General features: G+C 42.6%; 2 protein-coding genes across 13 annotated transcripts in view; both read right to left on the bottom strand.

Moving 5' to 3' along the window:
* Positions 1–27,925, bottom strand: part of ndufc1 (NADH:ubiquinone oxidoreductase subunit C1) — a 108,699-nt gene that overhangs the window by 21,890 nt on the left and 58,884 nt on the right. The window lies entirely within an intron of this gene.
* Positions 1–27,925, bottom strand: part of LOC133150815 (ETS-related transcription factor Elf-2-like) — a 106,921-nt gene that overhangs the window by 77,069 nt on the left and 1,927 nt on the right. For 6 of the 12 annotated variants that reach the window (XM_061273375.1, XM_061273408.1, XM_061273384.1 and 3 more), the window contains 2 exons: positions 27,766–27,873; positions 8,373–8,456 (listed from right to left, as the gene is read on the bottom strand). The exons of 1 other annotated variant lie outside the window; for it this stretch is intronic. In XM_061273375.1, coding sequence (XP_061129359.1) covers positions 8,373–8,447 — 75 coding nt within the window. In that variant the 5' untranslated portion in view covers positions 8,448–8,456; positions 27,766–27,873. Of the gene's footprint in view, positions 1–8,372; positions 8,457–9,432; positions 9,488–27,765; positions 27,874–27,925 lie in introns of those variants that run through there. 5 more of the 12 variants (XM_061273433.1, XM_061273416.1, XM_061273358.1 and 2 more) reach the window with 2 other exon arrangements.

Here is a 27,925-nt window from a genome sequence, read left to right as displayed (position 1 = left end):
ATTACACACACGTGCATTCTATTTATCATCATCAGTCATTTAGGACAACATTGGATCATTCAAAGATCCTCACTGAACCTCTGGAGTGAGTTTGCTGCACTGAAAGTAAAGGGGCCGAATAATATTGCACGCCCCACTTTTCAGTTTTTTAATTGTTAAAAAAGTTTAAATTATCCAATAAATTTTGTTCCACTTCATGATTGTGTCCCACTTGTTGATTCTTGACAAAAAAAATTATCTTATATCTTTATGTTTGAAGCCTGAAATGTGGCAAAATGTTGAAAGGTTCAAGGGGGCCAAATACTTTCGCAAGGCACTATATATAAGCCTTGCTTGTTCAATATTGATTGTAAAATCAAAACTTGTTTGATTCCATATTAAAAGGTTCATTTGTTCAACCTTGGCCCACGGCTTTGTTCAATTTAAAATTTTGGCCCACTGTGAATTTGAGTTTGACACCCCTGCAGTAGAGTACCTCCGTGTACCCCTATTTGACAACCACTGTTTTAAAAAGTACTACTTTGCGTTGGCAGGGCTGGGTAACAGGACTGTCTTTAGTTACCAGGGAAGCAGGGGGTGTTGTAGAGTCCCCCTCCGGATGAAGCAGCTCTTTTCTTTAAAGAGGACTTCGCGTAGGCAGGGATAAAAAACGTGTGTGGTTGAGAGAGTGACTGGTAGGATAAATTGACTAAAGAGCAGTACTAGCAAATAACACAGGCAAGAAATTTGTTGAAAGGTCAATTTAAACCTGCATTGAGGATCCTCAAAGAAAACATTTGGAGAAAAAAATTGTAAAAACTAAAATAACAAATTAAGATGGGAAATAAAAATGGTAAATCTCGAGTTCTTGAAGGAGATGAGAAGTACATGGCGAGTAAATTTTCTAATCGTATGCGATATATGGTGGAAGAAAAGGTATGGAGTACAAGGAAAGTTGAAAGTTGAAATGTGGAGGAGACTGTGGCTAGGAAGCCAAAGGGATTGAGAAAGGAAAGAAGAGAGAGAGAAGTGCATTGTGCTAGAGTGTGGTTGAAAGCTTCACAAGAGAGAAGAGACCAAATTCAAAAGACAAAAAATAGAAAGATAAAAACTGATGAGGCCGCCATTCAATTAAGATTTGAAAAATAATTCAGGTTACACAGTGGCATCCCATTCAATGATGCAGCTGAGCGTGCTTATCAGCAACATCTTAAAAATGCGCTCCTCACTGGCAATGTTCCCTCTAAGCTGCGCGCGGGCGCAATCGCGCACATTCTCAACGCACAAGAAAATCTATCCAGCACATAAACAACATCAACATAACGTATTAATTCATATTAGATTATAATATATTATTATAATATATTATATCAATTATAATATTATATTAATATTAGACCTAATTTAATTAATTCGCCCAATAATATTGTTTTTTTTTTGTTTCTCACTCAGTGAGTGACAGGTGTCCAGCCAATGATACGATACGGTTCACTTACGGTACTAAGCCAATCATGGCATTGACGGTGCTTGCGTCTGGGCCCTGCCTATATGCGCCGTGCAGGTTAGCTAGCAGGTTAATTGATGCTAATACAAACCCTGCATCATGGAAAAACGAACAGGCAGCGATACAGCACTCACCAAGCCACAGTAATAAAGAATTGCAGTTCTTTTAAGATGGAATGGCTGTCGGAGTATGTGCAAATTGAAGTGAGAAAGGTCTACTCTGCAAAACATGCAGCGATGCCAAAGTAGCAAGTGAGTTTCCAGAGGGAAAAATGTGGACTGAAAGAAGGCTGGACTATCTCAAGCGTCACGTTCAGCATAAAAGTCATTTAAAAGGTGTCGAAACTGTACGAAGACTCAAGATGGGACAGGGGATTGGTACTTTATTGCGGGAGAGCGCAAAAGACTGTAAAAAAAGGAACAAGTTGTCACACAAAACAAAATAGGACCCTGAACAAGTTAAAGTTCTCATTGACAATATTTTACTTGCCATCAAAATGAATGCATCAATGCTGTCAGTTCAACAAATCCACGATCATGTGGCAAAGTATGTGAGTATACCAGAAAGCTGGCGAAGCAAAAACTATGCCTTTGAATTTGTAAACTCAATCAATGAGACTGCAGAATGAGACTATGTGCAGTATTAAAAATGCACCCTGGCATACCCTGATAGTAGATGAGAGCACAGACATATCAGTACACAAAATGCTAGTCATATATATTAAATACAGGGAGGAAAATTATGCTAACTACAAAACTGTGTTTGTTGGCATCATCCCGCTGACAGCAGGACTCTCACATACTGTATAACATCTACACATCCCATTTTTCAGATTTTTGTCTTTTTTTAAGTGGACCAAATTACTTATTTAAAAATAAAGCGCCCTTCCGTGAGTCGTCACCTTATCGTGGTGGAGGGGTTTGCGTGCCCCTATGATCCTAGGAGCCATGTTGTCTGGGGCTTCATGCCCCTGGTAGGGTCACCCATGGCAAACGGGTCCTAGGTGAGAGGCCAGACAAAGCACGGCTCACACGAGCCCCTTATGACGAATAAAATACCGTTTTTTCCGTGTATAGTGCGCAATATTTTACTAATTTATTGTCCTAAAATCTGGGGTGCGTATTATACATGGGTACAAAGAAAAAAAATTTTTTTTTTTTTTTTTTTTTTTTTTTTTTTTTTTTTTTTAAATAAAGTCATGGTACAACAAAACCAACAACAGGACTGACCGACAAAGTCGTGGAACAAAAAGACAAGGTGACATTACCAAAGACAGGAACAGAATGACAGTAACACATGCAATGATCCAACGGTGAGCGAGGGGCAGACAGGACTTAAAAACAAAACACGTTACATCGATTGAGGTGACACAGGAAGAGCGGGGTGACACGAACAGAAACTATGGCAACCTAGACACATAGCAAAACTGGGGACGAGACATGACAAATCTCCCCCGAAATAAAACTCACCTTTCTTCTTGTTTGTTGTCAATCGCGCATCGCATTCAGCCATCCTGCCCAACACACTTAGTAAAATTCATAATTGACGACACATCGTTTGATGCGATGGTGCAATCCTCGATGGTGTGTTATTGTCAAATATTGTTTGTTTTTTAATCTCCATCGCGGACCGGACGTCATACGGAGGCCGCCATTACAGATGCGCAGAACGGTTGCGCAAGACACGTCAGCTATATAAAGAGCGAGAGTTCAGTTCTCCACCTATTAGTTTCAATTCACAGTTTAATTAGCAGTTTCAATCAGCAAATAACAAAATGCGTATTACAGGTAATATTTTATTTCACAACACTTTGCCTTGTTCCTTTCGTCTCTGCTGTTCATTTCAAACACGCTCCATACGACCGCAATGCTCTTGTATCAGACGCTCGCTCGATCACCTGCTAGTTTGCCGTCTGTCACAATGTACCCTACACAAATCCGAAACATTTGTTGCGGCTCCGAGTCACGACGAGGGGCAAGTTTTGGTTTCCAAGGGTGTTTTTATTCCTCTTCAACGTCTCTCCCATACAGAGCCGCCGTGTGCGCACGGAGCGCGGTGGTGCGTTTAGGGGCAGTCGGAGAAATCAACGCCAACAAAAAAAACGACATCCAGCCTAGTTAAGACCATACCAAAGACTTTAAAAATGGGACCCATTGCCTCCCTGCGTGTGTGACGATCTTTGGGACTTAAAGAAAAAAAAATAATAATAAATAAAAAAAAAATTCATAAAAATTGGGTGCGTATTATACATGGGTACAAGCTTTTTTCCAGCATCAGCATGCCATTGTTAGGGGTGCGTACTATACATGGGGGCGCACTATACACGGAAAAAAACGGTATATGGATCTCGTTTTCCCTTGCCCGGACGCGGGTCACCGGGGCCCCCCTCTGGAGCTAGGCCCGGAGGCGGGGCTCGAAGGCGAGCGTCTGGTGGCCAGGCCTTCGCCCATGGGGCCCGGGCTGGTACAGCCCGAAAAGGAAACGTGGGTCCCCCCTTCTCATGGGCTCACCACCTGTGGGAGGGGCCAAAGGGGTCGGGTGCAGTGCGAGCTGGGCGGCGGCCAAAGGCAGGGACCTTGGCGATCTGATCCCCGGCTGCAGAAGCTGGCTCTTGGGACATGGAATGTCACCTCTCTGGCTGGAAAGGAGCCCGAGCTGGTGCGCGAGGCAGAAAGGTTCCGACTAGATATAGTCAGACTTGCCTCCATGCACAGTTTGGGTTCCGGTACAAGCCCTCTCGAGAGGGGCTGTCTCTTCCACTCTGGAGTTGCCCACGGTGAGAGGCGTCGAGCAAGTGTGGGTATACTTATTGCCCCCCCGGCTGGGCGCCTGCACATTGGGGTTCACCCCGGTGAATGAGAGGGTAGCCTCCCTCCGCCTTCGGGTGGGGGGACGGGTCCTGACTGTTGTTTGTGTCTATGCACCAAGCGGCAGCTCAGAGTACCCACCCTTCTTGGAGTCCCTGGAGGAAGAGCTGGAGAGCGCTCCCCTTCTGGGGACTCCATCGTTCTACTGGGTGACTTCAATGCTCACGTGGGCAATGACAGTGAGACCTGGAAGGGCGTGATTGGGAGGAACACATGTGCTCGACAGGGATTTTCTATAATGAACACCATGTTCAAACATAAGGGTGTCCATGTGTGCACTTGACACCAGTACACCCTAGGCCGCAGTTCGATGATCGACTTTGTAGTCGTGTCATCGGATTTGCGGCCGCATGTTTTGGACACTCGGGCAAAGAGAGGGGCTGAGCTGTCAACTGATCACCACCTGGTGGCGGGTTGGCTCAGATGGTGGGGGAAGATGCCGGTCCGACCTGGCAGACCCAAACGCTCTGTGAGGGTCTGCTGGCAACGTCTGGCGGAATCCCCTGTCAGGAAGAGCTTCAACTCCCACCTCCGGCAGAGCTTTTCCCACTTCCCGGGGGAGGTGGGGGACATTGAGTCCGAGTGGAACTTGTTCAGCGCCTCCATTGTTGAGGCGGCCGACCGGAGCTGTGGCCGTAAGGTCATTGGTGCCTGTCGTGGCGGCAATCCCCGAGCTTGCTGGTGGACACCGGCGGTAAGCGATGCCGTCAAGCTGAAGAAGGAGTCCTATCGGGCCATTTTGGCCTGCGGGACTCCGGAGGCAGCTGACCGGTACCGGATGGCCAAGCGAAACGCGGCTTCGGCGGTTGCTGAGGTAAAAACCCGGGCGTGGGAGGAGTTTGACGAGGCCATGGAGAATGACTTCCGGACGGCTTCGAGGAAATTCTGGTCCACCATCCGGCGTCTCTGGAGGTGGAAGCAGTGCAACGTCAATGCTGTTTACAGTGAGGATGTCGTGCTGCTGACCTCGACTCAGGACGTCCTAAGTCGGTGGGGAGAATACGTCGAAGACCTCAATTCCACCTACACGCCTTCCATTGTGGAAGCAGGGCCTGGAGACTCTGAGGCGGACTCTCCAATCTCTGGGGTCGAAGTCACTGAGGTAGTTAAAAAAAAAACTCGGTGGCAAGGCCCCGGGTGTGGATGAGATCCGCCCGGAGTTCTTAAAGGCTCTGGATGTTGTAGGGTTGTCATGGCTGACACGCCTCTACAACATTGCGTGGACATCGGGGACAGTGCTGGATTGGCAGACTGGGATGGTGGTTCAAGAAGGGGGACCGGAGGGTGTTCCAATTACAGGGGAATCACACTCCTCGGCCTCCCTGGTAAGGTCTATTCAGGGGTGCTGGAGAGGAGGGTCCGTCGAGAGGTCAAACCTGGAATACAGGAGGAGCAGTGTGGCTTTCGTCCTGGCCGTGGAACAGTGGACCAGATCTACACCCTTGGCAGGATCCTCGAGGGTGCATGGGAGTTTGCCCAACCAGTCCACGTGTTTTGTGGACTTGGAGAAGGCGTTCGACCGTGTCCCTCGGGAGGTTCTGTGGAGGGTGCTTTGGGAGTACGGGGTGCCGAGCCAACTGATAAGGGCGGTTCGGCCCCTGCATCACCGATGCCAGAGTTTGGTCTGCATTTCCGGCAGTAAGTCGGATTCGTTCCCAGTGAGGGTTGAACTCCGCCAAGGCTGCCCTTTGTCACCGATTCTGTTCATAATTTTTATGGACAGAATTTCTAGGCGCAGCCGAGGCGTTGAGGGGGTCAAGTTTGGGGACCTCAGCATCGCGTCTTTGCTTTTTGCAGACAGCGTGGTGCTGTTGGCTTCTTCAGGCCGTGATCTCCAGCTCTCACTGGAGCGGTTCGCAGCCGAGTGTGAAGCGGTCGGGTTGCGGATCAGCACCTCCAAATCCGAGTCCATGGTCCTTGGTTGGAAAAGGGTGGAATGCCCTCTCCGGATCGGGGATGAGATCCTGCCCCAAGTGGAGGAGTTCAAGTATCTTGGGGTCTTGGTCACGAGTGAGGGCAGGATGGAGCGCGAGATCGACAGGCGGTGCAGCGTCGGCAGTAATGCGGACTCTGTTCCGGTCCGTCGTGGTAAAGAGAGAGCTGAGCCAAAAGGCAAAGCTCTCAATTTACCGGTCGATTTACGCTTCTACCCTCACCTATGTCACGAGCTACGGGTCGTGACCGAAAGAACGAGATCCCGGATACAAGCGGCCGAAATGAGTTTTCTCCGCAGGATGTCCGGGCTCTCCCTTAGAGATAGGGTGAGAAGCTCGGTCATTCGGGAGAGACTCGGAGTAGAGTCGCTACTCCTCCACGTCGAGAGGAGCCAGATGAGATGGCTCGGGCATTTCATCAGGATGCCTTCTGGACGCCTCCCTGGGGAGGTGTTCCGGGGAAGTCCCACCGGTAGGAAACCCAGGGGACGACCCAGGACGTGCTGGAGAAACTATGTCTCTCAACTGGCCTGGGAACGCCTTGGGATCCCCCGGGATGAGCTGGATGAAGTGGCTGGGGAGAGGGAAGTCTGGGAGTCCCTCCTAAAGCTGCTCCCCCCGCGACGCGACCCCGGTTAAGCGGAAGAAGATTGGATGGATGGATGGATGGATGGATGGATGGATGGATGGATGGATGGATGGATGGATGGATGGATGGATGGATGGATGGATGGATAAATTAAAATCAAAGTGAGGTGCAATCACAGGCTGCTTCCAAGTCCTTTTTTCTCCTGTTGAATTGCACCTAAATGAAAATCATATTTAATTCCTATTTAAATTCCTAACTATAGGCTACGCTACGATCTTATGGTCAAATTGTCCCTAGGTATGAGTGCGAGTGCAAATGGTTGTTTGTCACTGTATGCCCTGCGATTGGCTGGCAACCGGTTCAGGGTGTCCCCCGCCTACTGCCCGATGACGGCTGGGATAGGCTCCAGCACGCCCGCGACCCCCGTGGGGACTAAGCGGTTCAGAAAATGGATGGATGGATGGATGGACTTCTCTCTCTCCTTTGCTGTTTCAGCTTTATTAGATTTGCGGCGAAAAATATGTTTGTACTTGCTGTAGGCTTGCATACGGACCTCCAACTCTATTGTGGTAAAATAAGGTGATCCGTTTTCTCGTGGTATCGGGGCTCGATTGATAATGGCTTTTTATAGGAGTTGTGCACACGCATAACATACTCAGAGTTGATTGAACTAACTCAGATCAGCTTTTCTGGAACCGAATACACAGAGGTTCTCATCTCAGAGTAAGTCAACTCAGAGTTTAGGGATAGACTCAGAGTATGTTGAACCTGCTTTCTGGAATACCCCCCAGAACCTTTTGCAAACCAACAAGAGTACGTTTACAATGGTAATTTATCATGGAAAATTTAGGACTCAAAATAGGTTCCACTGCATTTTGCCAAACAGATACTACCTATTCCTTTTACAATGTGTCAGTCAAGCGACTTCACTGCACTCAATACTTGCATTGCAGTTTAGAATTAAAAATTGCTTTTCTGGAACTGAATACTCAGAGTTTCCCATCTCAGAGTAAGTCAACTCAGAGTTCAGGGATAGACTCAGAGTATGTTGAACCTGCTTTCTGGAATACCCCCCAGGACGTTTCGCAAACCAACAATAGTACATTTACAATGATAATTTATCATAGAAATGTAGGACTCAAAATAGGTTCCACTGTATTTTGCCAAACAGATACTATACTTTTACAATGTGTCTGTAAAGCGACTTCACATCACAGTTTAGAATTAAAAATTATATAAATTACTTGTAGCATTATCAAAGGTTTTGTAGTGGCATCAACTTACAAATAGAACAAATTAGCTCGATATTATTTTCAAAGTAACGAATTAAGTGACAAGTCAACCAATCGTCATTGTGTTTTATTTTTCACTACACTGAAACAAACGTAAAAACTTATTGAGCAGAATTTTGTTATTCGGCTGTAAATCCGCAATGGATAAATTTATCTACCACCATAAATGAATAAATCTCATTGCAGCAGTTATGGAGGCTTTCGTACTTGTTGAGGCTCCTCCACCATCGTGACATACTCCACTATATTCCCTCCTCCATCGGACACCACCACAGAGGTCATCACTCATTCCTAGGAAAACAAGAGAATTTGTCTAAGTTCAAGTTGATGAAAAACAATTCAAAGGGTGAAGAATGTTCCATATTAAACTTTCTAATCTCACGCTTTTTAAACAAGTCAAAATGTGCGTGTAAAATTTACAAACTAAAGTGTCAGCCAGTTCGTGGCTTGGCCAGGAGGCTCACCCCGGACCGCATCACAAACCCCGGAAGTCGGCTTGTTGGAAAGATTGGTAGTACCGCACTACCAGCGAGGAGGCCGACCCTTCAGCTGAGTGTGGCCGTTTAAAGCACCTCCTTTTCAGATGGGCGCCAGAGGTGCCATAAATTGACTTCCGTGGAAATGTAAGTCAAATGAACCCTTACCAATTTCAATTGAATAGATAACGACGTATGTACAATTCAGCTTGCATCACGCTTCTCGAAAAGGCATCTTGTTTGCGTTGGTAAAAGAAATAGACGTGATAGGGCACTTTAGCTGCAGAGAGGCTGCTCTTTTCTTGCTCTTAAATCAGCCACGGAGAGGCTAATCCTAGTGATATGTTGAAATAGAGCTGGGCGATTGTACCCCGAAAAAAATTCTTAAAATTAAAAAAATATTATATTCTAAAATCTGAATTTTGATTCAATTTCCGATTTGTTTATAAAATAAAGAGAAAAAATACTGCAAACATGAGAAAACTTTAGCAATATTATTGTTTTTTTAATCTCCTGCGTGAAATACAATTATCAGGATAAAAGTACAAACTAAATGAGGCTCTATCTGAAAGAAAATCAGAAATAGTGCAACTGGAACATCACAATAATTGAAACATCACAATAACTTGAATAAATAATAAGAGATAATAATGGCAAAACATTTTAGAATAAAAAAAACCCTAATAGGGCTGGATTAAAAAAAACATACCCGGTAAAAATCACTGAGACGCGGCGATAACACAGCAGCAACACGGTAGTACAACACCAACAGGGCTCGTTAAAAAACATACCAGTAAAAGTAAGAAAAGAGCTTCATCGTCTTCATCTTCCTCTTGTGCACTGAAACCATCGAAATCTTCCTCCTCAGCGTCCGATTGGAATAGCGTTAGATATCCTTCGCCTCACACTTTCTCAGTCTCTCTTTTGTCATCGCTTTTATCCATTTCTTCGAGTGTGATGAGGGTCTGTTCATGCTAATTTTATTCATGCACGAAGCGCTAAATTACATTACAAAACTAGCGAGCGACACGTCTAGATCCAGAGTAGACGGGCCACGAAATAAAGAAAAGAGTGACGCAACCGTCTTGACAAACTAGCACGTCTTCTTCGGCGCATTATCTCTTCTTCGTCTGTCTCGCTCTTGCTTCCTGCTAGAGCGGCCCGGAGGGCGTAAAAATCCATAAATACGCCGCACCGCCATTTAGCCAAATCGATTGCTTTTAACTTAAAAGCTGCATCAAACGCATTTCTTCGTCTGTTTTCCATGATGAGGGTGTGTGCGTGATCCGTGAAATGTTCAAAACACAAACTAGCATGTCGTCTTCGGCGCATTATTTCTTCCTCGTCTGTCAGCGAGACAGACAAAGAAGAAATATTAATAATAATAAGAAGAAGACGAAGCAAGAGCGACTTGCTTCCTACTAGAGCCCCCCCTGGAGGCCGTAAAAATCCATAAATACGCCGCGCCGCCATTTAAGCCTCGGGGTTCAAAGTAAACTTCTGAATAAAATGTATTAAAAGTTCACGTTCATTACAACTTGTTTCTGGTGAGCAAAATGTCAGAAGAATTGAATTTAAATGCTGATTGATTGGGTTTTAATACTATGCAGATGGTCCAAACAGTGCCACTGCTATGTGTAATCTCTGAGTAACATGGCAGAGTAAGAGAAAGGGTTTAGAGCCCTTTGACGGAGGTCACCTAGCGTACATTCCTACTAAAGCTCATAATAGTCACAAGCAACACAGCCAGAATAAGCAGCAGCCATAGTAGTGTTTCAAAATAGTATTTTTGTTGTTTTTTTTTTCTTCAAGATACCGCAGTGTATAAAAGTGAATTTTATTTTATTTTTCTGCCATTTTTCACATGTCCTGAGTGTTGTTAGTCACCTAAATGTTGAACAGAGGGTGTGTTTTACCGCAGTCAAATTCCTTGTTTGGCACACTCAAACATCCATCCATCCATCCATCCATCCATCCATCCATCCATCCATCCATTTTCTGAACCGCTTAGTCCCCACGGGGGTCGCGGGCGTGCTGGAGCCTATCCCAGCCGTCATCGGGCAGTAGAACCAGTTGCCAGCCAATCGCAGGGCACACAGAGACAAACAACCATTTGCACTCGCACTCATACCTAGGGACAATTTGGAGTCTTCAATCTGCCTACCAAGCATGTTTTGGGGATGTGGGAGGAAACCGGAGTGCCCGGAGAAAACCCACGCGGGCCCGGGGAGAACATGCAAACTCCACACAGGGAGGGCGGGAGGTGGAAAAAGGTTGCGGCTTATAGTCCGGAATTTACGGTGTTCGGCCCCCTTGCGCTAATACTTTGTAGCGCCACCTTTTGCTGCAATTACAGCTGCAAGTCGCTTGGGGTATGTCTCTATCAGTTTTGCACATTGAGAGACTGGAATTCTTGCCCATTCTTCCTTGCAAAACAGCTCGAGCTCAGTGAGGTTGGATGGAGAGCGTTTGTGAACAGCAGTCTTCAGCTCTTTCCACAGATTCTCAACTGGATTCAGGTCTAGACTTTGACTTGGCCATTCTAACACCTGGATACGTCTATTTGTGAACCATTCCATTGTAGATTTGGCTTTATGTTTTGGATCATTGTTCTGTTGGAAGATAAATCTCCGTCCCAGTCTCAGGTCTTTTGCAGACTCCAACAGGTTTTCTTCCAGAATGGGCTCCATCCATCTTCCCATCAATTTTAGCCATCTTCCCTGTCCCTGCTGAAGAAAAGCAGGCCCAAACCATGATGCTGCCACCACCATGTTTGACAGTGGGGATGGTGTGTTCAGGGTGATGAGCTGTGTTGCTTTTACGCCAAACATAGCGTTTTGCATTGTGGCCATAAAGTTTGATTTTGGTTTCATCTGACCAGAGCACCTTCTTCTACATGTTTGGTGTGTCTCCCAGGTGGCTTGTGGCAAACCTTAAACGAGACTTTTTATGGATATCTTTGAGAAATGGCTTTCTTCTTGCCACTCTTCCATAAAGGCCAGATTTGTGCAGTGCACGACTGATTGTTGTCCTATGGACAGACTCTCCCACCTCAGCTGTAGTTATCTGCAGTTCATCCAGAGTGATCATGGGCCTCTTGGTTGCATCTCTGATCAGTCTTCTCCTTGTTTGAGATGAAAGTTTGGACAGACGGCCGGGTCTTGGTAGGTTTGCAGTGGTCTGATACTCCTTCAATTTCAATAAAATTGCTTGCACAGTGCTCCTTGAGATGTTTAAATCTTGGGAAATCTTTTTGTATCCAAATCCGGCTTTAAACTTCTCCACAACAGTTTCTCGGACCTGCCTGGTGTGTTCCTTTGTCTTGATCAGGGCTGTGGACTCGGTTCGGACTCGGGGACTCGGTCGGACTCGGTCATTTTTGCCGGACTCGAAGCTGATTTTGACCGAGTCCACCGAGTCCAACAATAAAAAAAAGAGGCAAGACGCAGCCAGAGAGTGTCAGGTTACAGTCAGCGCGGTAGGAGTTGGAAGAAGCAGTAAAAACTCCACCAAACTCGTCGTAATGACCCGTGATATATGTTATATCCTTACTATTTTCCAGGTTCTTAGATAGCAAGAATAGGTCGGACAACGACGTGAATGATAACTGCTTTATTCCTTACTCACAGTGCGTTCACAGGGCGTACCGCAACAACACAGAATGCCCAATTTGAGTTAGCCCAAAATACACAACATCTCTTCCCCTCTTACAATGAACGTGCTATATGCATGAACAACATAGTCTTATGCACTTGTAACTTGACATCTTCAAGATCTATCAATAACTACCATTAAACAATTATTATATATGGTCCAGACAATTATGACAATAATATTCCCATGAAACCTTAACTTTGGGTGAGGGTGGACTACCTCGAAATATACTGAATTATAGCGAAAAACCGATGTTGTACGGCGTCGTACGCCGTCAGCACTATGTTGTTTTCAATAAAAACATGAATAACTCACGTTTGCGTCAGTCAATTTTAATGTTTATAAAGGATTATTCTCACTTGATGTCTTTAAATTCATCCGCATTCTGCCATTGAAGCGGGGTGCATTCAAAGACCAGTCGTACAGACGGAAACGTTTTGTGATCAAATCTTTCATAACGAGAATGATGAGTGAATTGATTTGAATGAATACCGTTTTTTTCCATGTATAATACGCACCCTATAAATGGCATGTTGATGCTGGAAAAAAGCCTGTACCCATGTATAATACGCACCAATTTTTTTATTTTTATTTTTTTTTTTTTTTTTTTTTAAGTCCCAATGATCGTCACACACGGAGGGAGGCAATGGGTCCCATTTTTATAGTCTTTGGTATGGTCTTAACTAGGCTGGATGTAATTTTTTTTGTTGGCGTTGATTTCTCCGACTGCCCGTAAAGGCACCACCGCGATCAGTGCGGACGTGAAAAAGGCGGCTCTGTATGGGAGAGACGTTGAAGAGGAATAAAAACACCCTTGGAAACCAAAACTTGCCCCTCGTCGTGACTCGGAGCCGCAACAAATGTTTCGGATTTGTGTAGGGTACATTGTGACAGCAAACGAGCAGGTGATCGAGCAAGCGTCTGATACGAGAGCATTGCGGTCGTATGGAGCGTGTTTGAAGTGAACAGCAGAGACGAAAGGAACAAGGCAAAGTGTTGTGAAATAAAATATTACCTGTAATACGCATTTTGTTATTTGCTGATTGAAACTGCTAATTAAACTGTGAATTGAAACTAATAGGAAGAAAACAACTCTCGCTCTTTATATAGCTGACGTGTCTTGCGCATCCGTTCTGCGCATCTGTAATGGCGGCCTCCGTATGATATCCGGTTTGCGATGGAGATTAAAAACCAAACAATATTTGACAATAACACACCATCAAGGATTGCACCATCGCATCAAACGATGTGTCGTCAATTATGAATTTTACTGACTAAGTGTGTTGGGCAGGATGGCTGAATGCGATGCGCGATTGACAACAAACAAGAAGAAAGGTGATTTCAAGTTTTATTTCGAGGGAGATTTGTCATGTCTCGTCCCCAGTTTTGCTATGTGTCTAGGTTGCCATAGTTTCTGGTCGCGTCGCCCCTCCCTTCCTGTGTCACCTCAATCAATGTAACGTGTTTTGTATTTAAGTCCTGTCTGCCCCTCGCTCACCGTCGGATCATTGCATGTGTTACTGTCATGATGTCTGTTTGGTTTCTGTTCCTGTCTTTGGTAATGTCACCCTGTCTTTTTGTTCCACGTCTTTGTCGGTCAGTCCTGTTGTTGGTTTTGTTGTACTATGATTTTTTTTTTAAATAAAATAAAATAAAAAATAAAAAATAAAAAGTTAAAAAAAATTGTAACCATGTATAATGCGCACCCCAGATTTTAGGACAATAAATTAGTTAAATTTCGCGCATTATACACGGAAAAAAACGGTAATTGAGAAGAAATTTCAGTTCTGAAGGCTCCTTTTGTCCCAAGCAAAGTGACAGATGGTGGGGAGGGAGGATAAAAATTGTAAAATCAATTCACTCAAATCATTCTCTTTATGAAAGATTTGATCACAAAACGTGTGCGGCTTTTTCTTAAATGAACACGTTTGACATTGCTATCGTGTCAGGTTTTAATTATATTGCGCTGTCATGTTAAAGCAAATTAATAAATGCAACAATATTAATTTGTTTTGAAAATACCTGAGTAATACCGTTTTTTTCCGTGTATAGTGCGCCCCCATGTATAGTACGCACCCCTAAAAATGGCATGCTGATGCTGGAAAAAAGCTTGTACCCATGTATAATACGCACCCAATTTTTATGAAATTTTTTTAAAAAAAAACATTTTTTTTTTTTTTTTTTTAAGTCCCAATGATCGTCACACACGCAGGGAGGCAATGGGTCCCATTTTTATAGTCTTTGGTATGGTCTTAACTAGGCTGGATGTAATTTTTTTTGTTGGCGTTGATTTCTCCGACTGCCCGTAAACGCACCACCGCGCTCCGTGCGCATGGAGCGTGTTTGAAGTGAACAGCAGAGAAGAAAGGAACAAGGCAAAGTGTTGTGAAATAAAATATTACCTGTAATACGGATTTAGGTAGAGAACTGAACTCTCGCTCTTTATATAGCTGACGTGTCTTGCTCATCCGTTCTGCACATCTGTAATGGCGGCCCCCGTATGATATCCGGTTTGCGTGTGTGCGAGAGCGAGAGAGAGCGAGAGAGAGAGCGCGCGAGAGAACGCTCAACCGTAGCGCGCCGCCGACCGCCCAACTGCACCGGGCTGGTCGATTATTGTGACAGAGCCGTCGCTGAAATTTAGAAGATATTTTTAAAGTCCTGATGTACTTTCTAAAATTTAAGTGGACCTCAGTGCGCACTGCGCAGGGAGCTTAATTTGGTGCAGCGCGCCGGGCGCTCACTGTCGCATTGCTTAAAGAGCGCCTTTGTGTTTTAGGATGAACAGCAGAGACCAAAGGAACAAGGCAAAGTGTTGTGAAATAAAATATTACCTGTAATACGCATTTTGTTATTTGCTGATTGAAACTGCTAATTAAACTGTGAATTGAAACTAATAGGAAGAAAACAACTCTCGCTCTTTATATAGCTGACGTGTCTTGCGCATCCGTTCTGTGCATTTTATTTCACAACACTTTGCCTTTCTTCTCTGCTGTTCACTTCAAACACGCTCCATGCGACCGCAATGCTCTCGTATCAGACGCTTGCTCGATCACCTGCTCGTTTGCTGTCCCGTGCGCGCACGAAGCGCGGTGGTGCGTTTATGGGCAGTCGGAGAAATCAACGCCAACAAAAAAAATTACATCCAGCCTAGTTAAGACCATACCAAAGACTATAAAAATGGGACCCATTGCCTCCCTGCGTGTGTGACGATCATTGGGACTTAAAAAAAAAAAAAAAAAAAAAAAAATTAAAAAAAAATTTTTTTTTTTTTTTTTCTTTTGTACCCATGTATAATGCGCACCCCGGATTTTAGGACAATAAATTAGTAAAATTTTGCGCACTATACACGGAAAAAAACGGTAAAATAAAATGGATGGATGGATGAATGATGATCACAATTAAGTATAAAGTCTCTTTTGTAATATATACTCCTTGTAGCCTGTACCCAAAAAGAGGAGTTTCTTTGCATCGAGGTTTAGGCAAAGAGCTCACGTAATTATATTGTTGCGTTTTGGTGAAGTGAATGAGTGTTCCGTCTGTATGACTGGTCTTTGAATGCACCCCGCTTCAATGGCAGAACGCGGATGAATTTAAAGACATCAAATGAGAATAATCCTTTATAAAAATTAAAATTGACTGACGCAAACGTGAGTTCTTCATGTTTTTATTGAAAACAACACAGTGGTGACGCCGTACGACATGGGTTTTTCGCTTTCCAAATAAGGGGTCGTCACTAATTATTTGTGTTTAGATAAATGTCTGCGCTATAATGGTATAATTAATGATTAAAACTTGAAAGTATCAGTTTATTGTATTCGTTTATATGTTTAATAAAGACAAAGCCATAACAAAACTGTTGTAATTATTTAGATTTTGATCTAAATTAGCCTTGAATAAAGACTAAGCAGTCACATGAATTAACAGAAAAAATGGACAGCCGGACTCGGACTCGGACTCATGGTCAAGAGGCCGAACTCGGACTCGGTGAAAAATCCGACCGAGTCCACAACCCTGGTCTTGATGGTTCTCTCTGCGCTTTAAACAGAACCCTGAGACTATCAAAGAGCAGGTACATTTATACGGAGACTTGATTACACACACGTGCATTCTATTTATCATCATCAGTCATTTAGGACAACATTGGATCATTCAAAGATCCTCACTGAACTTCTGGAGTGACTTTGCTGCACTGAAAGTAAAGGGACCAAATAATATTTAACGCCCCACATTTCAGTTTTTTATTTGTTAAAAAAGTTTAAATTATCCAATAAATTTCGTTCCACTTCACGATTGTGTCCCACTTGTTGTTGATTCTTGACAAAAAATTAGAATTTTATATCTTTATGTTTGAAGCCTGAAATGTGGCAAAATGTTGAAAGGTTCAAGGGGGCCGAATACTTTCGCAAGGCACTGTATATGTTTTTTTCCTCTATATTGTGCATTTTATGGCTGATGCGATTTGAATTCCGGAGTGGCTTTTAGTCCAAAAAATACGGGACACACACACACACCGTAATTTTCGGTCTATAAGTCGCGTTTCTTTATCATAGTTTGGGTGGGGGGGCGACTTATACTCAGGAGCGACTTACATTTGCTTTTTTTCAATAATTGTTACTTGATCATTAACACATCACTTACTGACAAGTATTACAAGTATACAAGTACCACTTCACATGTTATTTTTAGTATAGTTGATCGCTTCACATACTTTAATATCTTTATCTTGAACATATTCAAAACATGAAAAATAGAGAGAAAAATCAAATAAAGTAATTAATAGGGGTGTAAATCGCGGGTTTTGTCACGATACAAAGAACTACGATACGATATTTGCCGATATCTTAAAGCCTGCTGCGATTCATTCACGATATATCGCGATATAGTGCTCTACGATCGATTTTATTTTTTAAATAAAAAATATAGAACAATATCCTGATTTATAACAATTCATACACAAAATCAACAAGGTACTGCAAACTCTTTATTTAGGAAATTAGGAAAAGTATTGCAGTATACAAAGTGCTTATTTTAACACTGAACTTTGATGTCGTGGTTTTTCTTTAAATGTGCGGCGAGATTTGTGCGCCCTGAATATTTGATCACCGCATGGCAGGATTTACAAACTGCACGTGTCTTGTCCATTGAGCCATCTTTTCTTTGGAATCCAAAGACGAATGACTTGAAGCCTAAAGGGGAGCATATTTCTTCGTCTTTTTGGACACTAGCCATAGCACCAGCCCAGGAGGCGCGTACTAGTTGTCGACTCCCCTTTCACGTGCCTGCTCTGCTCACAACACAACGCCGCGCACTGCTCCCTACTCCCGGAAAGAGGAAGCAAGCAACAATGAACTGGATTTCAAAATAAAGTCGCGTCTAATGTCCGAGGTCAAACACGGCGATATAAATCGATGTTTACGTTTAGCATCGATGCCAATAAATCGTAGAGCATTATATTGATTAATCGATGTGTATCGATGTATCGTTACACCCCTAGTAATTAAAACTTTAAAACGCCATATTCAAGTCCACTGTATGCACACTTTAGCACTGCTCTAGTTTTGCTCCTCTTATATTTATTATGTTATTTGTTTATTTATTATTTATTCATCACTCTTATTTATTCATTGTTTGTGCCTTCTTGTTTTTATTTTTTGGGTTGTTTATTTGTATGCATATCGTGTACTATGTCTTGTCACCGTGGGATAGTGGGAACGTAATTTTGATCTCTTTGTGTGTCTTGGCATATGAAGAAATTGACAATAAAGCAGACTTTGACTTTGATGAAACAACCAAATTTTTGTTATAGTTATTTGATATATATTTTATTTCGTGTAGCAACTTCTATATGTTTTTATCGTTACAGTTCATAGTTGTTGGCTCGTTGAACTCTTGTTTTGTTAAATAAAGTGCCGTTTACCAAACCCACGTCTTCCCTTGTACTTTGTTAACGCTACAATATATTTATATACTACATCTGTGGAATAAAAGGAGTCGCAACTGACTCACAAGGCTGACGTCAGCTGCTCACGCGCGGCGTTGTTGACATAAAGGACCGGAAATTTGATCGATGGATTTAATGATTTGAAATGACACAAATGGCTTGATAATATTATTGTTTATGTGATAGTTATTTAAAATATAGTTTACACCGTGTTCCAAATTATTATGCAAATGATATTTATCTCAGATTTTCCTAAATAGTCGATGCAAATGAGTCAGCATAATTTTCAAGTCATCAACCATTAGTTTAATGAATTCGAATGTTATTGAACAAACCTCCCAATGATAACAGAATTTTTCAAAAATAAAAAACTTAAAATGCACTGTTCCAAATTATTACGCACAACAGAGTTTTATAACATTTTATAGGTTGTTATGAACTGAAATGCTCATCTTTAGAATTTACAGCATTAGGAGGTCATATTTACTGAAATCAAAAGCTATTTCAATCAAAAACATCTTAACAGGTCAAGTTACATTTTAACATAGGACCCTTTATTTGATAGCAGCTTCACAATTCTTGCATCCATTGACCTTGTGAGTTTTTGGAGAGTTTCTGCTTGAATTTCTTTGCAGGATGTCAGAATAGCCTCCCAGAGCTGCTGTTTGGATGTGAACTGCCTCCCACCCTCATAGATCTTTTGCTTGAGGATGCTCCAAAGGTTCTCAATAGGGTTGAGGTCAGGGGAGGATGGGGGCCACACCATGAGTTTCTCTCCTTTTATGCCCATAGCAGCCAATGATGCAGAGGTATTCCTTGCAGCATGAGATGGTGCATTGTCATGCATGAAGATGATTTTGCTACGGAAAGCACGGTTCTTCTTTTTGTACCATGGAAGAAAGTGGTCAGTCAGAAACTCCACATACTTTACAGATGTCATTTTCACACCTTCAGGGACCCTAAAGGGGCCAACCAGCTCTCTCCCCATGATTCCGGCCCAAAACATGACTCCGCCACCTCCTTGCTGACGTCGCAGCCTTGTTGGGACATGGTGGCCGTCCACCAACCATCCACGACTCCATCCATCTGGACCATCCAAGGTTGCACGGCACTCATCAGTGAACAAGACTGTTTGAAAATTAGTCTTCATGTATTCCTGGGCCCACTGCAGCCGTTTCTGCTTGTGAGCGTTGTTTAGGGGTGGCCGAATAGAGGGTTTACGCATAACTGCAAGACTCTGGAGGATCCTACACCTTGATGTTCGTGGGACTCCAGAGGCACCAGCAGCTTCAAATATCTGTTTGCTACTCTGTAATGGCATTTTAGCAGCTGCTCTCTTAATCCGATGTTTTTGTCTGGCAGAAACCTTCCTCGTTGTGCCTTTATCTGCACGAACCCGTGTGTGCTCTGAATCAGCCACAAATATCTTTACAGTACGATGATCACGCTTAAGTTTTCGTGAAATATCTAAGGTCTTCATACCTTGTCCAAGGCATTGAACTATTTCACGCTTTTCGACAGCAGAGAGATCCTTTTTCTTTCCCATGTTGCTTGGAAATGGTCATCTGCTTAATAATGTGGAACGCCATTCTTAAGTAGTTTTTCCTTAATTGGGCTCACCTGGCAGACTAATTATCACAGGTGTCTGAGATTGATTTCAGTGATCCAAAGAGCCCTGACACACAATACCGTCCATGAGTTTAATTGAAAAACAAAAAATGTAATCTTTATGACACTTAAATACAATTTGCATAATAATTTGGAACACGGTGTATATATTGTTGTATGGGCCTGTGGAATAATTTGAACTTTGGCGCGGCACACGGCATTGACAAAGGATGATCGATAAAAGACGAGAAATTTGATCAATGGATTTAATGATTTGGAGTGACACAAATGGTTTGATAATATTGTTGTTTATGTGATAGTTATTTAAAATATAGTTTATATATCGTTGTATGGGCCTGTGGAATAATTTGAACTTCGGCGCGGCACACGGCATAGACAAAGGACGATCGATAAAAGACGAGAAATTTGATCGATGGATTTAATGATTTGGAGTGACACAAGTGGTTTGATAATATTGTTGTTTATGTGATAGTTATTTAAAATATACCGTTTTTTTCCATGTATAATGCGCAAAATTTAACTAATTTATTTTCCTAAAATCTGGGGTGCGCATTATACATGGGTACAAAAAATATATATATATATATATATATATTTTTTTTTTTTTAATCCGGATATCATACGGAGGCCGCCATTACAGATGCGCTTTCTTCTCTGCTGTTCACTTCAAACACGCTCCATTCGAACACAATGCTCTCGTATCAGACGCTTGCTAGATCACCTGCTCGTTTGCTGTCACAATGTACCCTACACAAATCCGAAACATTTCTTCACTATTGAGTATGCTAGCCCATGCGCAGTGATACTGACCGGCAGAATAACATCCGGTTGTTCCCAAAGATGATCTTTTTTCTGAAATAATTTTACGTTCACGGACTTAAGTAGGAGTCAAAATTTGGGTGCGTATTATACATGAGCACAGGCTTTTTTCCAGCATCGACATGCCATTTTTAGGGTGCGTATTATACATGGGGGCGCATTATACATGGAAAAAAACTGTAGTTTATATATCGTTGTATGGGCCTGTGGAATAATTTGAACTGCGGCGCGGCACACGGCATTGTTGACAAAGGACGATCGATGGATTTAATGAATTGGAGTGACACAGATGGTTTTATAAACGTGTTGTTTACGTAATAGTTTTTTTTAAATAACTAAATGTTACGTGGCGGCTCGGTGGAGCACTTGGGTAGCACGTCCGCCTCACAGTTAGGAGGGTGCAGGTTCGATTCCACCTCCGGCCCTCCCTGTGTGGAGTTTGCATGTTCTCCCCGGGCCCGCGTGGGTTTTCTCTGGGCACTCCGGTTTCCTCCTACGTCCCAAAAACATGCTTGGTAGGCCGATTGACCACTCCAAATTGACCCTAGGTGTGAGTGCGAGTGCAAATGGTTGTTTGTCTCTGTGTGCCCTACGATTGGCTGGCAACCGGTTCAGGGTGTCCCCCGCCTACTGCCCGATGACGGCTGGGATAGGCTCCAGCACGCCCGCGACCTCCGTGGCGACTAAGCGGTACAGGAAATGGATGGATGGATGGATGAATGTTACGTCAGGCCCGTTCCCAGCTCCTCGTTTGTGTTTGTCACTTTAGCATACTGTATCGTTTAGCCTGTTGTTGCTCGTTCATGTCTGTTCTTGGTGTTGGATTTTGTCGAATAAATAGCCCCCCAAAATGCGATTTATACTCCGGAGCGATTTATAGTCTGAAAATTACGGTATATATAGATACTGGGCTAGTTAGTGAAAAATGAACCATCTTCGCTTTGCCGTCCATTTAATGAATGAAAAAACAAAATGAAATACTGCTGAACCTCAATTTTACACGCTTCAATTCTACGCGACTTTCTGTTTTAACGCGGTTTGGTCATGGACAGTGTTCCCTCTAAGCTGCGCAGCTGCCTAATTGCCCACTGCTCGCAAAGTCTCTGCGCACAAGAAACTGCACAAGAAATGCTGCACACAAAATAAAATTCAGCATACACTAATTGCTCGGTATCTAATGTTAGACGTGATCTAATCTAATTAAGTGGACCAATGACTTTCTTTCTGTGCCTTTCTATAGTGCAAATCAGTGATTGACCAGCCAATGTTATAGGGTTCACTTACGCTACATAGCCAATCATAGCATTGACAGTGCCTGAAAATGTGTCCTACCCATCCGTCCCGTGCAGGTTTGCTAGCTAACAACACTGCGGCGGAGTCAAGAGATGCAAATGATAAGTAGGCTAACCCCTTATCATGGCAAAACGAACGAGCAGCGACGCATCCACTCGTCAAGCCAAAGTACTGTAAATAAGAGATGCCGCGGTTCTTTTAAGATGGAATGGTTGTCGGAGTGTGTGCAAATAAAAGAACAAACGGTGAAGATGGGTGTGATTTTCTCTTTTTTGAGTGAGAATGGTCTACTATGCAAAACATGCAGTGAAGCCAAAGTGGCGGGCGAGTTTACGGAGGGAGAAATATGGACTGAATGGAAGTTTGGCTACCTCAAGCGTCACATTTAGCAGAAATTACATTTGAAAGCTGTTGGAATTGTACAAAGACTCAAGATGGGACAGGGGATCGATACATTATTGTGGGAGAGCGCAAAAGACCGACAGAAAAGGAACAAGCTGTCACACAAAACAAATTCCAACCCTGAATATGTTAAAGTTCTCGATGACAATATTTTATTCATTCATTCGTTCATTCATCCGTTCAGTCATTCATTTATTTATTTAATCTGGTGTTGCACACAATGGTCCACAGTGTGCACAGGGAGCGTGTGTGTTTGCACAGACACTTGAAAAGTTAGAGGGAACCTTGGTCATGGATTCCAATTTTTTTCATCGTATATTTAACGGTTGATATAAAGACCGTACTAAATGACTAGCTTAAACTTTAGCGCTCTAGTGATTTAATTTCTGTGACAAATTTAAAGGCGTTTGATAAGAAGCCCTAACAGCACAGAAATGGCAATCAGTAAGGGCTGTTTGATCTTTATATGACTGCTTATGCTAATAGGATAAGACGCGTCGATGATCGCTAGCCCGATTGGTAATATAATAATTTTCTGAGGCTGGAACCACCTGGCAGGAGGTCAAGAGGAAGACCAAAGAGGAGATTTATGGATGGAGTGAAAGAGGACATGAAGTTAGTTGGAGTGAGAGGAGAGGATTTACAGGATAAGGTGAGATGGAAACAGATGGTTCGCTGTGGCGACCCCTGAGGGGACTAGCCCAAAGGAAAAGAAATCATATTAATTTTCACACCGAACAATGTTATTCCCCAAATGCAAACACGAAATCTTAGTACATTTTGCTCTACTGCAATTTCCCAATACACTCATATGTATGGCTCTGATTTTATTACACCTTCTAGCTAAAGTGCTTCGGGGTTGATGCAAGTCCCAAATTCTGGACTCCAAAGTCCGCATAAAATTGAGGTTCAGCTGTAATATTATTATCGTATTTCAAAATCATCACTTTTCTAGACACCCCAAAAATGACATGTTTGTTCAATCATTTTCAACAAACTGGTCAGTAATTGCATGGAAAAAATAAAAACAAATGTGGACTGAACAGTAGTTTGGATTTAAGAAAAAACATGAAATTCTCCAAATTGTGACTTAGGAGGTTCGAGCGCTAAGCCAGCAATATAAAGGTACTGTATAGGAGCATAAATGCATTATTTATGTAAATTTAATGGATAATTTTAACCTTTTTTGAACCAGATGGTCTCACTGAGAGTAGAGATTTCTATCCAAGAGAGACCTCGCCAACTTGTTAAAAGAACAAAGGCAATACGAACAAGTTAATAATAACTATATACCATGATACCAAGAGAATGAGTTAAAAACGATTTAGAAAAGGCCAGGAGCCGTTCTTTAAGTTACATGTCTTTTTGAATGCTATTCCAGGAAAATGGAGCAGATCAGGAGAAAGCCCATTTTCCAAGTTACCGTAATTTTCGGACTATAAGTCGCTCCGGAGTATAGTAAGTCGCACCAGCCATAAAATGCCATTTGTGTCACTCCAAATCATTAAATCCATCTATCAAATTTCTTGTCTTTTATCGATCATCCTTTGTCAACAATGCCGTGTGCCGCGCCACAGTTCAAATTATTCCACAGGCCCATACAACGATATATAAACTATATTTTAAATACGAACAAGTTAATAATAACTATATACCATGATACCAAGAGAATGAGTTAAAAACGATTTAGAAAAGGCAAGGAGCCGTTCTTTAAGTTACATGTCTTTTTGAATGCTATTCCAGAAAAATGGAGCAGATCAGGAGAAAGCCCATTTTCCAAGTTACCGTAATTTTCTAACTATAAGTCGCTCCGGAGTATAGTAAGTCGCACCAGCCATAAAATGCCCAAAAATGTGGAAAAAAAACCCATATGTCGCATTTTGGGGGGGCAATTTATTCGACAAAATCCAACACCGAGAACAGACATGAACGAGCAACAACAGGCTAAACGATACGGTATGCTAACGTGACAAACACAAACGAGGAGCTGAGAACGGGCCTGACGTAACATTTAGTTATTTTAAAAAAACTATTACATAAATAACACGTTTATAAAACCATCTGTGTCACTCCAATTCATTAAATCCATCGATCGTCCTTTGTCAACAATGCCGTGTGCCGTGCCGTAGTTCAAATTATTCCACAGGCCCATACAACGATATATAAACTATATTTTTAATAACTATCACATAAACAACAATATTATCAAACCATTTGTGTCACTCCAAATCATTAATCTATCGATCAAATGTCTCGTCCTTTATGTCATCCTGGTGACAGAGGACATGTCCAGAGGATATGGCGCTTTAAAGTGTTAACTACTTTATTTGATTTTTTCTCTCTATTTTTCATGTTTTGAATATGTTCAAGATAAAGATATCAAAGCATGTGAAGTGATCAACTATACTAAAAATAACATGTGAAGTGGTCAACTATACTTGTAAGTGATGTGTTAATGATCAAGTAAAAATTTGTAAAAAAAAAAAACATATATAAGTTGCTCCTGAGTATAAGTCACCCCCCCACCCAAACTATGAAAAGAAACGCGACTTATAGTCCGAAAATTACGGTAAGTGCCGAAACTTGGAAGAGAGATAGCACCATCTAAGATCTGAAACTGCAATTGCTAAAAGAACTTTGTACAATCAGAGAGCCTATCAAAATGTAAATTATACAGTATCAAGGATACCCTAGCAGATGTAAAGATATCCTATAATTTTATCCTAATACATGTGTATGTACATACATGCACACATGCCGATGTGCACACAAAATGGGAGGGAAAGTATGGGAATCCATTGGATTTCTTACATTTCTGCATTAATTGGTCATTAAATATAGTGTTCCTCTAAATCACAACGATAAACTTTCAACTTGAACCCTTACCACACAAACATTTTCACATATTTAAACAGGGAGAAAAAAAAAGACTGAACCCTTGGATTTAATAAGTGGCTGACATTTTTTGACAGCAATAACCTGTACTAAATAGATCAGATGTGACCAACAATCAGAATGAATTCTGGACCATTTGACTTATCAAATTGATTGCTGTTTAGCGAGAGTCCTGGGATGTCTGATGTGAGTAGCTCTCGAGGTTGTGCCACAAGATCTCAATTGGACAGGATTGACTGGGTCACTCCTGAACACATACATTTTTCTTTTGAAGTAATTCTGTTGTTCATTTTCTTTTGAGTGGATGATTGTCCTCTTGTGTGAGTGCGAGTGCGGATGGTTGTTCATCATTCGCTGCGGTTGGCTGGCAACCAGTTTGGGGTGTCCCCTGCCTACTGCCCGATGAGTGGTGGGATAGGCTCCAGCACGCCCGCGACCCCGGTGGGGACAAGCGATATAGAAAATGGATGGATGGATTGTCCTATTGCAACACCCATCCTCGTTTGAGATTCAATTGATGGATGGATGGCCTCAAGTTCTTTGTCAAAGTTTCTTCAAATTGATTAACCAATTTTTCAATTGATAAATTGTCCAGGCCCTAAGAAGCAAAGCACACCTGTACCATGATGCTCGCTCCATAATGTTTCACAGTTGGGATAAGGTAATCTATTAACCAGGGCTGTGGACTCGGAGCTGATTTTGACCGAGTCCACCGAGTCCGACAATAAAAAAAATACGTTCAATTTTATTTTCATCATGCTGCTGAGAATAAGCGTAGGAATACTGTCCACAGCCCTGCTTGCTTGTTATGAAGACAAATTTAGTTGTTGCGTGTGCGACCGCACCTGCCTGCCTGCGTGCACGTACAAGACCCACAATGCCCCGCGCGCAGCCAAGATGGAAGAACCCGGGAGCAGCGAGAGAACAACGTTTTGCCTCTAGATTTGGGGGGGAAACGGAGCGTAAGTTACGATCAATGCGGCCACGTTGAGTTGCACTTAGGCTAATGTTTACATTATGTACCGATGTCAAGGACGATTATGTCACCCAGCTTATATCATTGATGTGTTTCGATAGTTGTGGGGTCGTCACTAATTATCTGTGTTTAGATAAATGTCTGAGCTATAATGGTGTAATTAATTATTAAAACTTGAAAGTATCTGTTTATTGTATTTGTTTATATGTTTAATAAAGACAAAGCCATCACAAAACTGTTGTAATTATTTAGATTTGATCTAAATTAGCCTTGAATAAAGACTAAGCAGTCACATGAATTAACAGAAAAAATGGACAGCCGGACTCGGACTCGTGGTCAAGAGGCCGGACTCGGTGCAAAAATCCGACCGAGTCCACAGCCCTGCTGTTAACTGACTTTGATGGGCAACTCGCGTATAGACTAATCATATCAAACTAGCAGTGAATGGGTAAATCTATCCCAGACGTTGCCTTTCCCTCTACACAATTTCAACCTTCCCGGAAAAATAGAACACATTACAACTCCCCAAACAAAAATATGTCCAAACTGGAACACTTAGCATCTCTTAGCCCATTTAAGACCGTTACGACATTTCAACCACTAGAGCGCTGTTACACATTTCTACCTTTAACACTGAGAGCGCAGATGCGTCATTTTTGTTTTCCTTGACTAATTCTTGATCCTGTAGTCAATGAAATGCATCAGAATTATCACGTCACAGCACCTTTGGTTTGTAGAATTTTATAAAAGTGACTTCAAACCAGGCGGCTCAGTCCGGCCCTCCCTGTGTGGTTTGCATGTTCTCCCCGGGCCCGCGTGGGTTTTCTCCGGGCACTCCGGTTTCCTCCCACATCCCAAAAACATGCTTGGTAGGCCGATTGAGCACTCCAAATTGTCCCTAGGTGTGAGTGCGAGTGCGTATGGTTGTTTGTCTCTGTGCCCTGCGATTGGCTGGCAACCGGTTCAGGGTGTCCCCCGCCTACTGCCCGATGACGGCTGGGATAGGCTCCAGCACGCCCGCGACCCCCGTGGGGACTAAGCGGTACAGAAAATGGATGCATGGACTTCAAACCAGGCGAACCATTTGAGGGGTTTTGTGGATAAAAAATATGTTTGCGGACAACGGGGAAGAAGATGATTTTGAAGGCTTCAAGTCAGAATGGAGGATTAATTTTAATCGAGGCTGTTTCAAACGTACCTGTAATGGTATAATTTTTTTAATTATACTGAATATTTATTTGAATTAACTCAGGTTTGGTGAAAGCTAAGCTCTCAAATGTTTTTGGATTTATTATTAATTATCAGCTACAGGGGCTGAGATATCAATTATTTAGTAGGCATTGACAATATTGTTGAATTTTCAGGAACACTTCAGGTTTTCAGGAGTGCTTCAGGAGTGCTTCTAAAGTGGCCCTTAGGCATGTACAGCCAGGCACTTTACGCCAACAAATCTGCCATGCCAGTGATTTCTGTAAATTAAGAGTTGACACTCTGGTTCTTTTTTCTTTTTACCTCACTGAGCATTCTGCGCTGAGCTCTTGCAGTCATCTATGGGATGGCCACTCCATGGAACAGAAGCAACAATGCTGAACTTTCTCCATTAATAGGCACTTTTTCTAACTGTGGAATGATGAACATGAAGAATTCAGAGATACTTTTGTCAGCATTACAC

Source organism: Syngnathus typhle, linkage group LG1 (genome assembly GCF_033458585.1).
Source record: "Syngnathus typhle isolate RoL2023-S1 ecotype Sweden linkage group LG1, RoL_Styp_1.0, whole genome shotgun sequence".
Classification (NCBI taxonomy): Eukaryota; Metazoa; Chordata; class Actinopteri; order Syngnathiformes; family Syngnathidae; genus Syngnathus; species Syngnathus typhle.
This window is presented reverse-complemented; position numbering and strand designations above follow the sequence as displayed.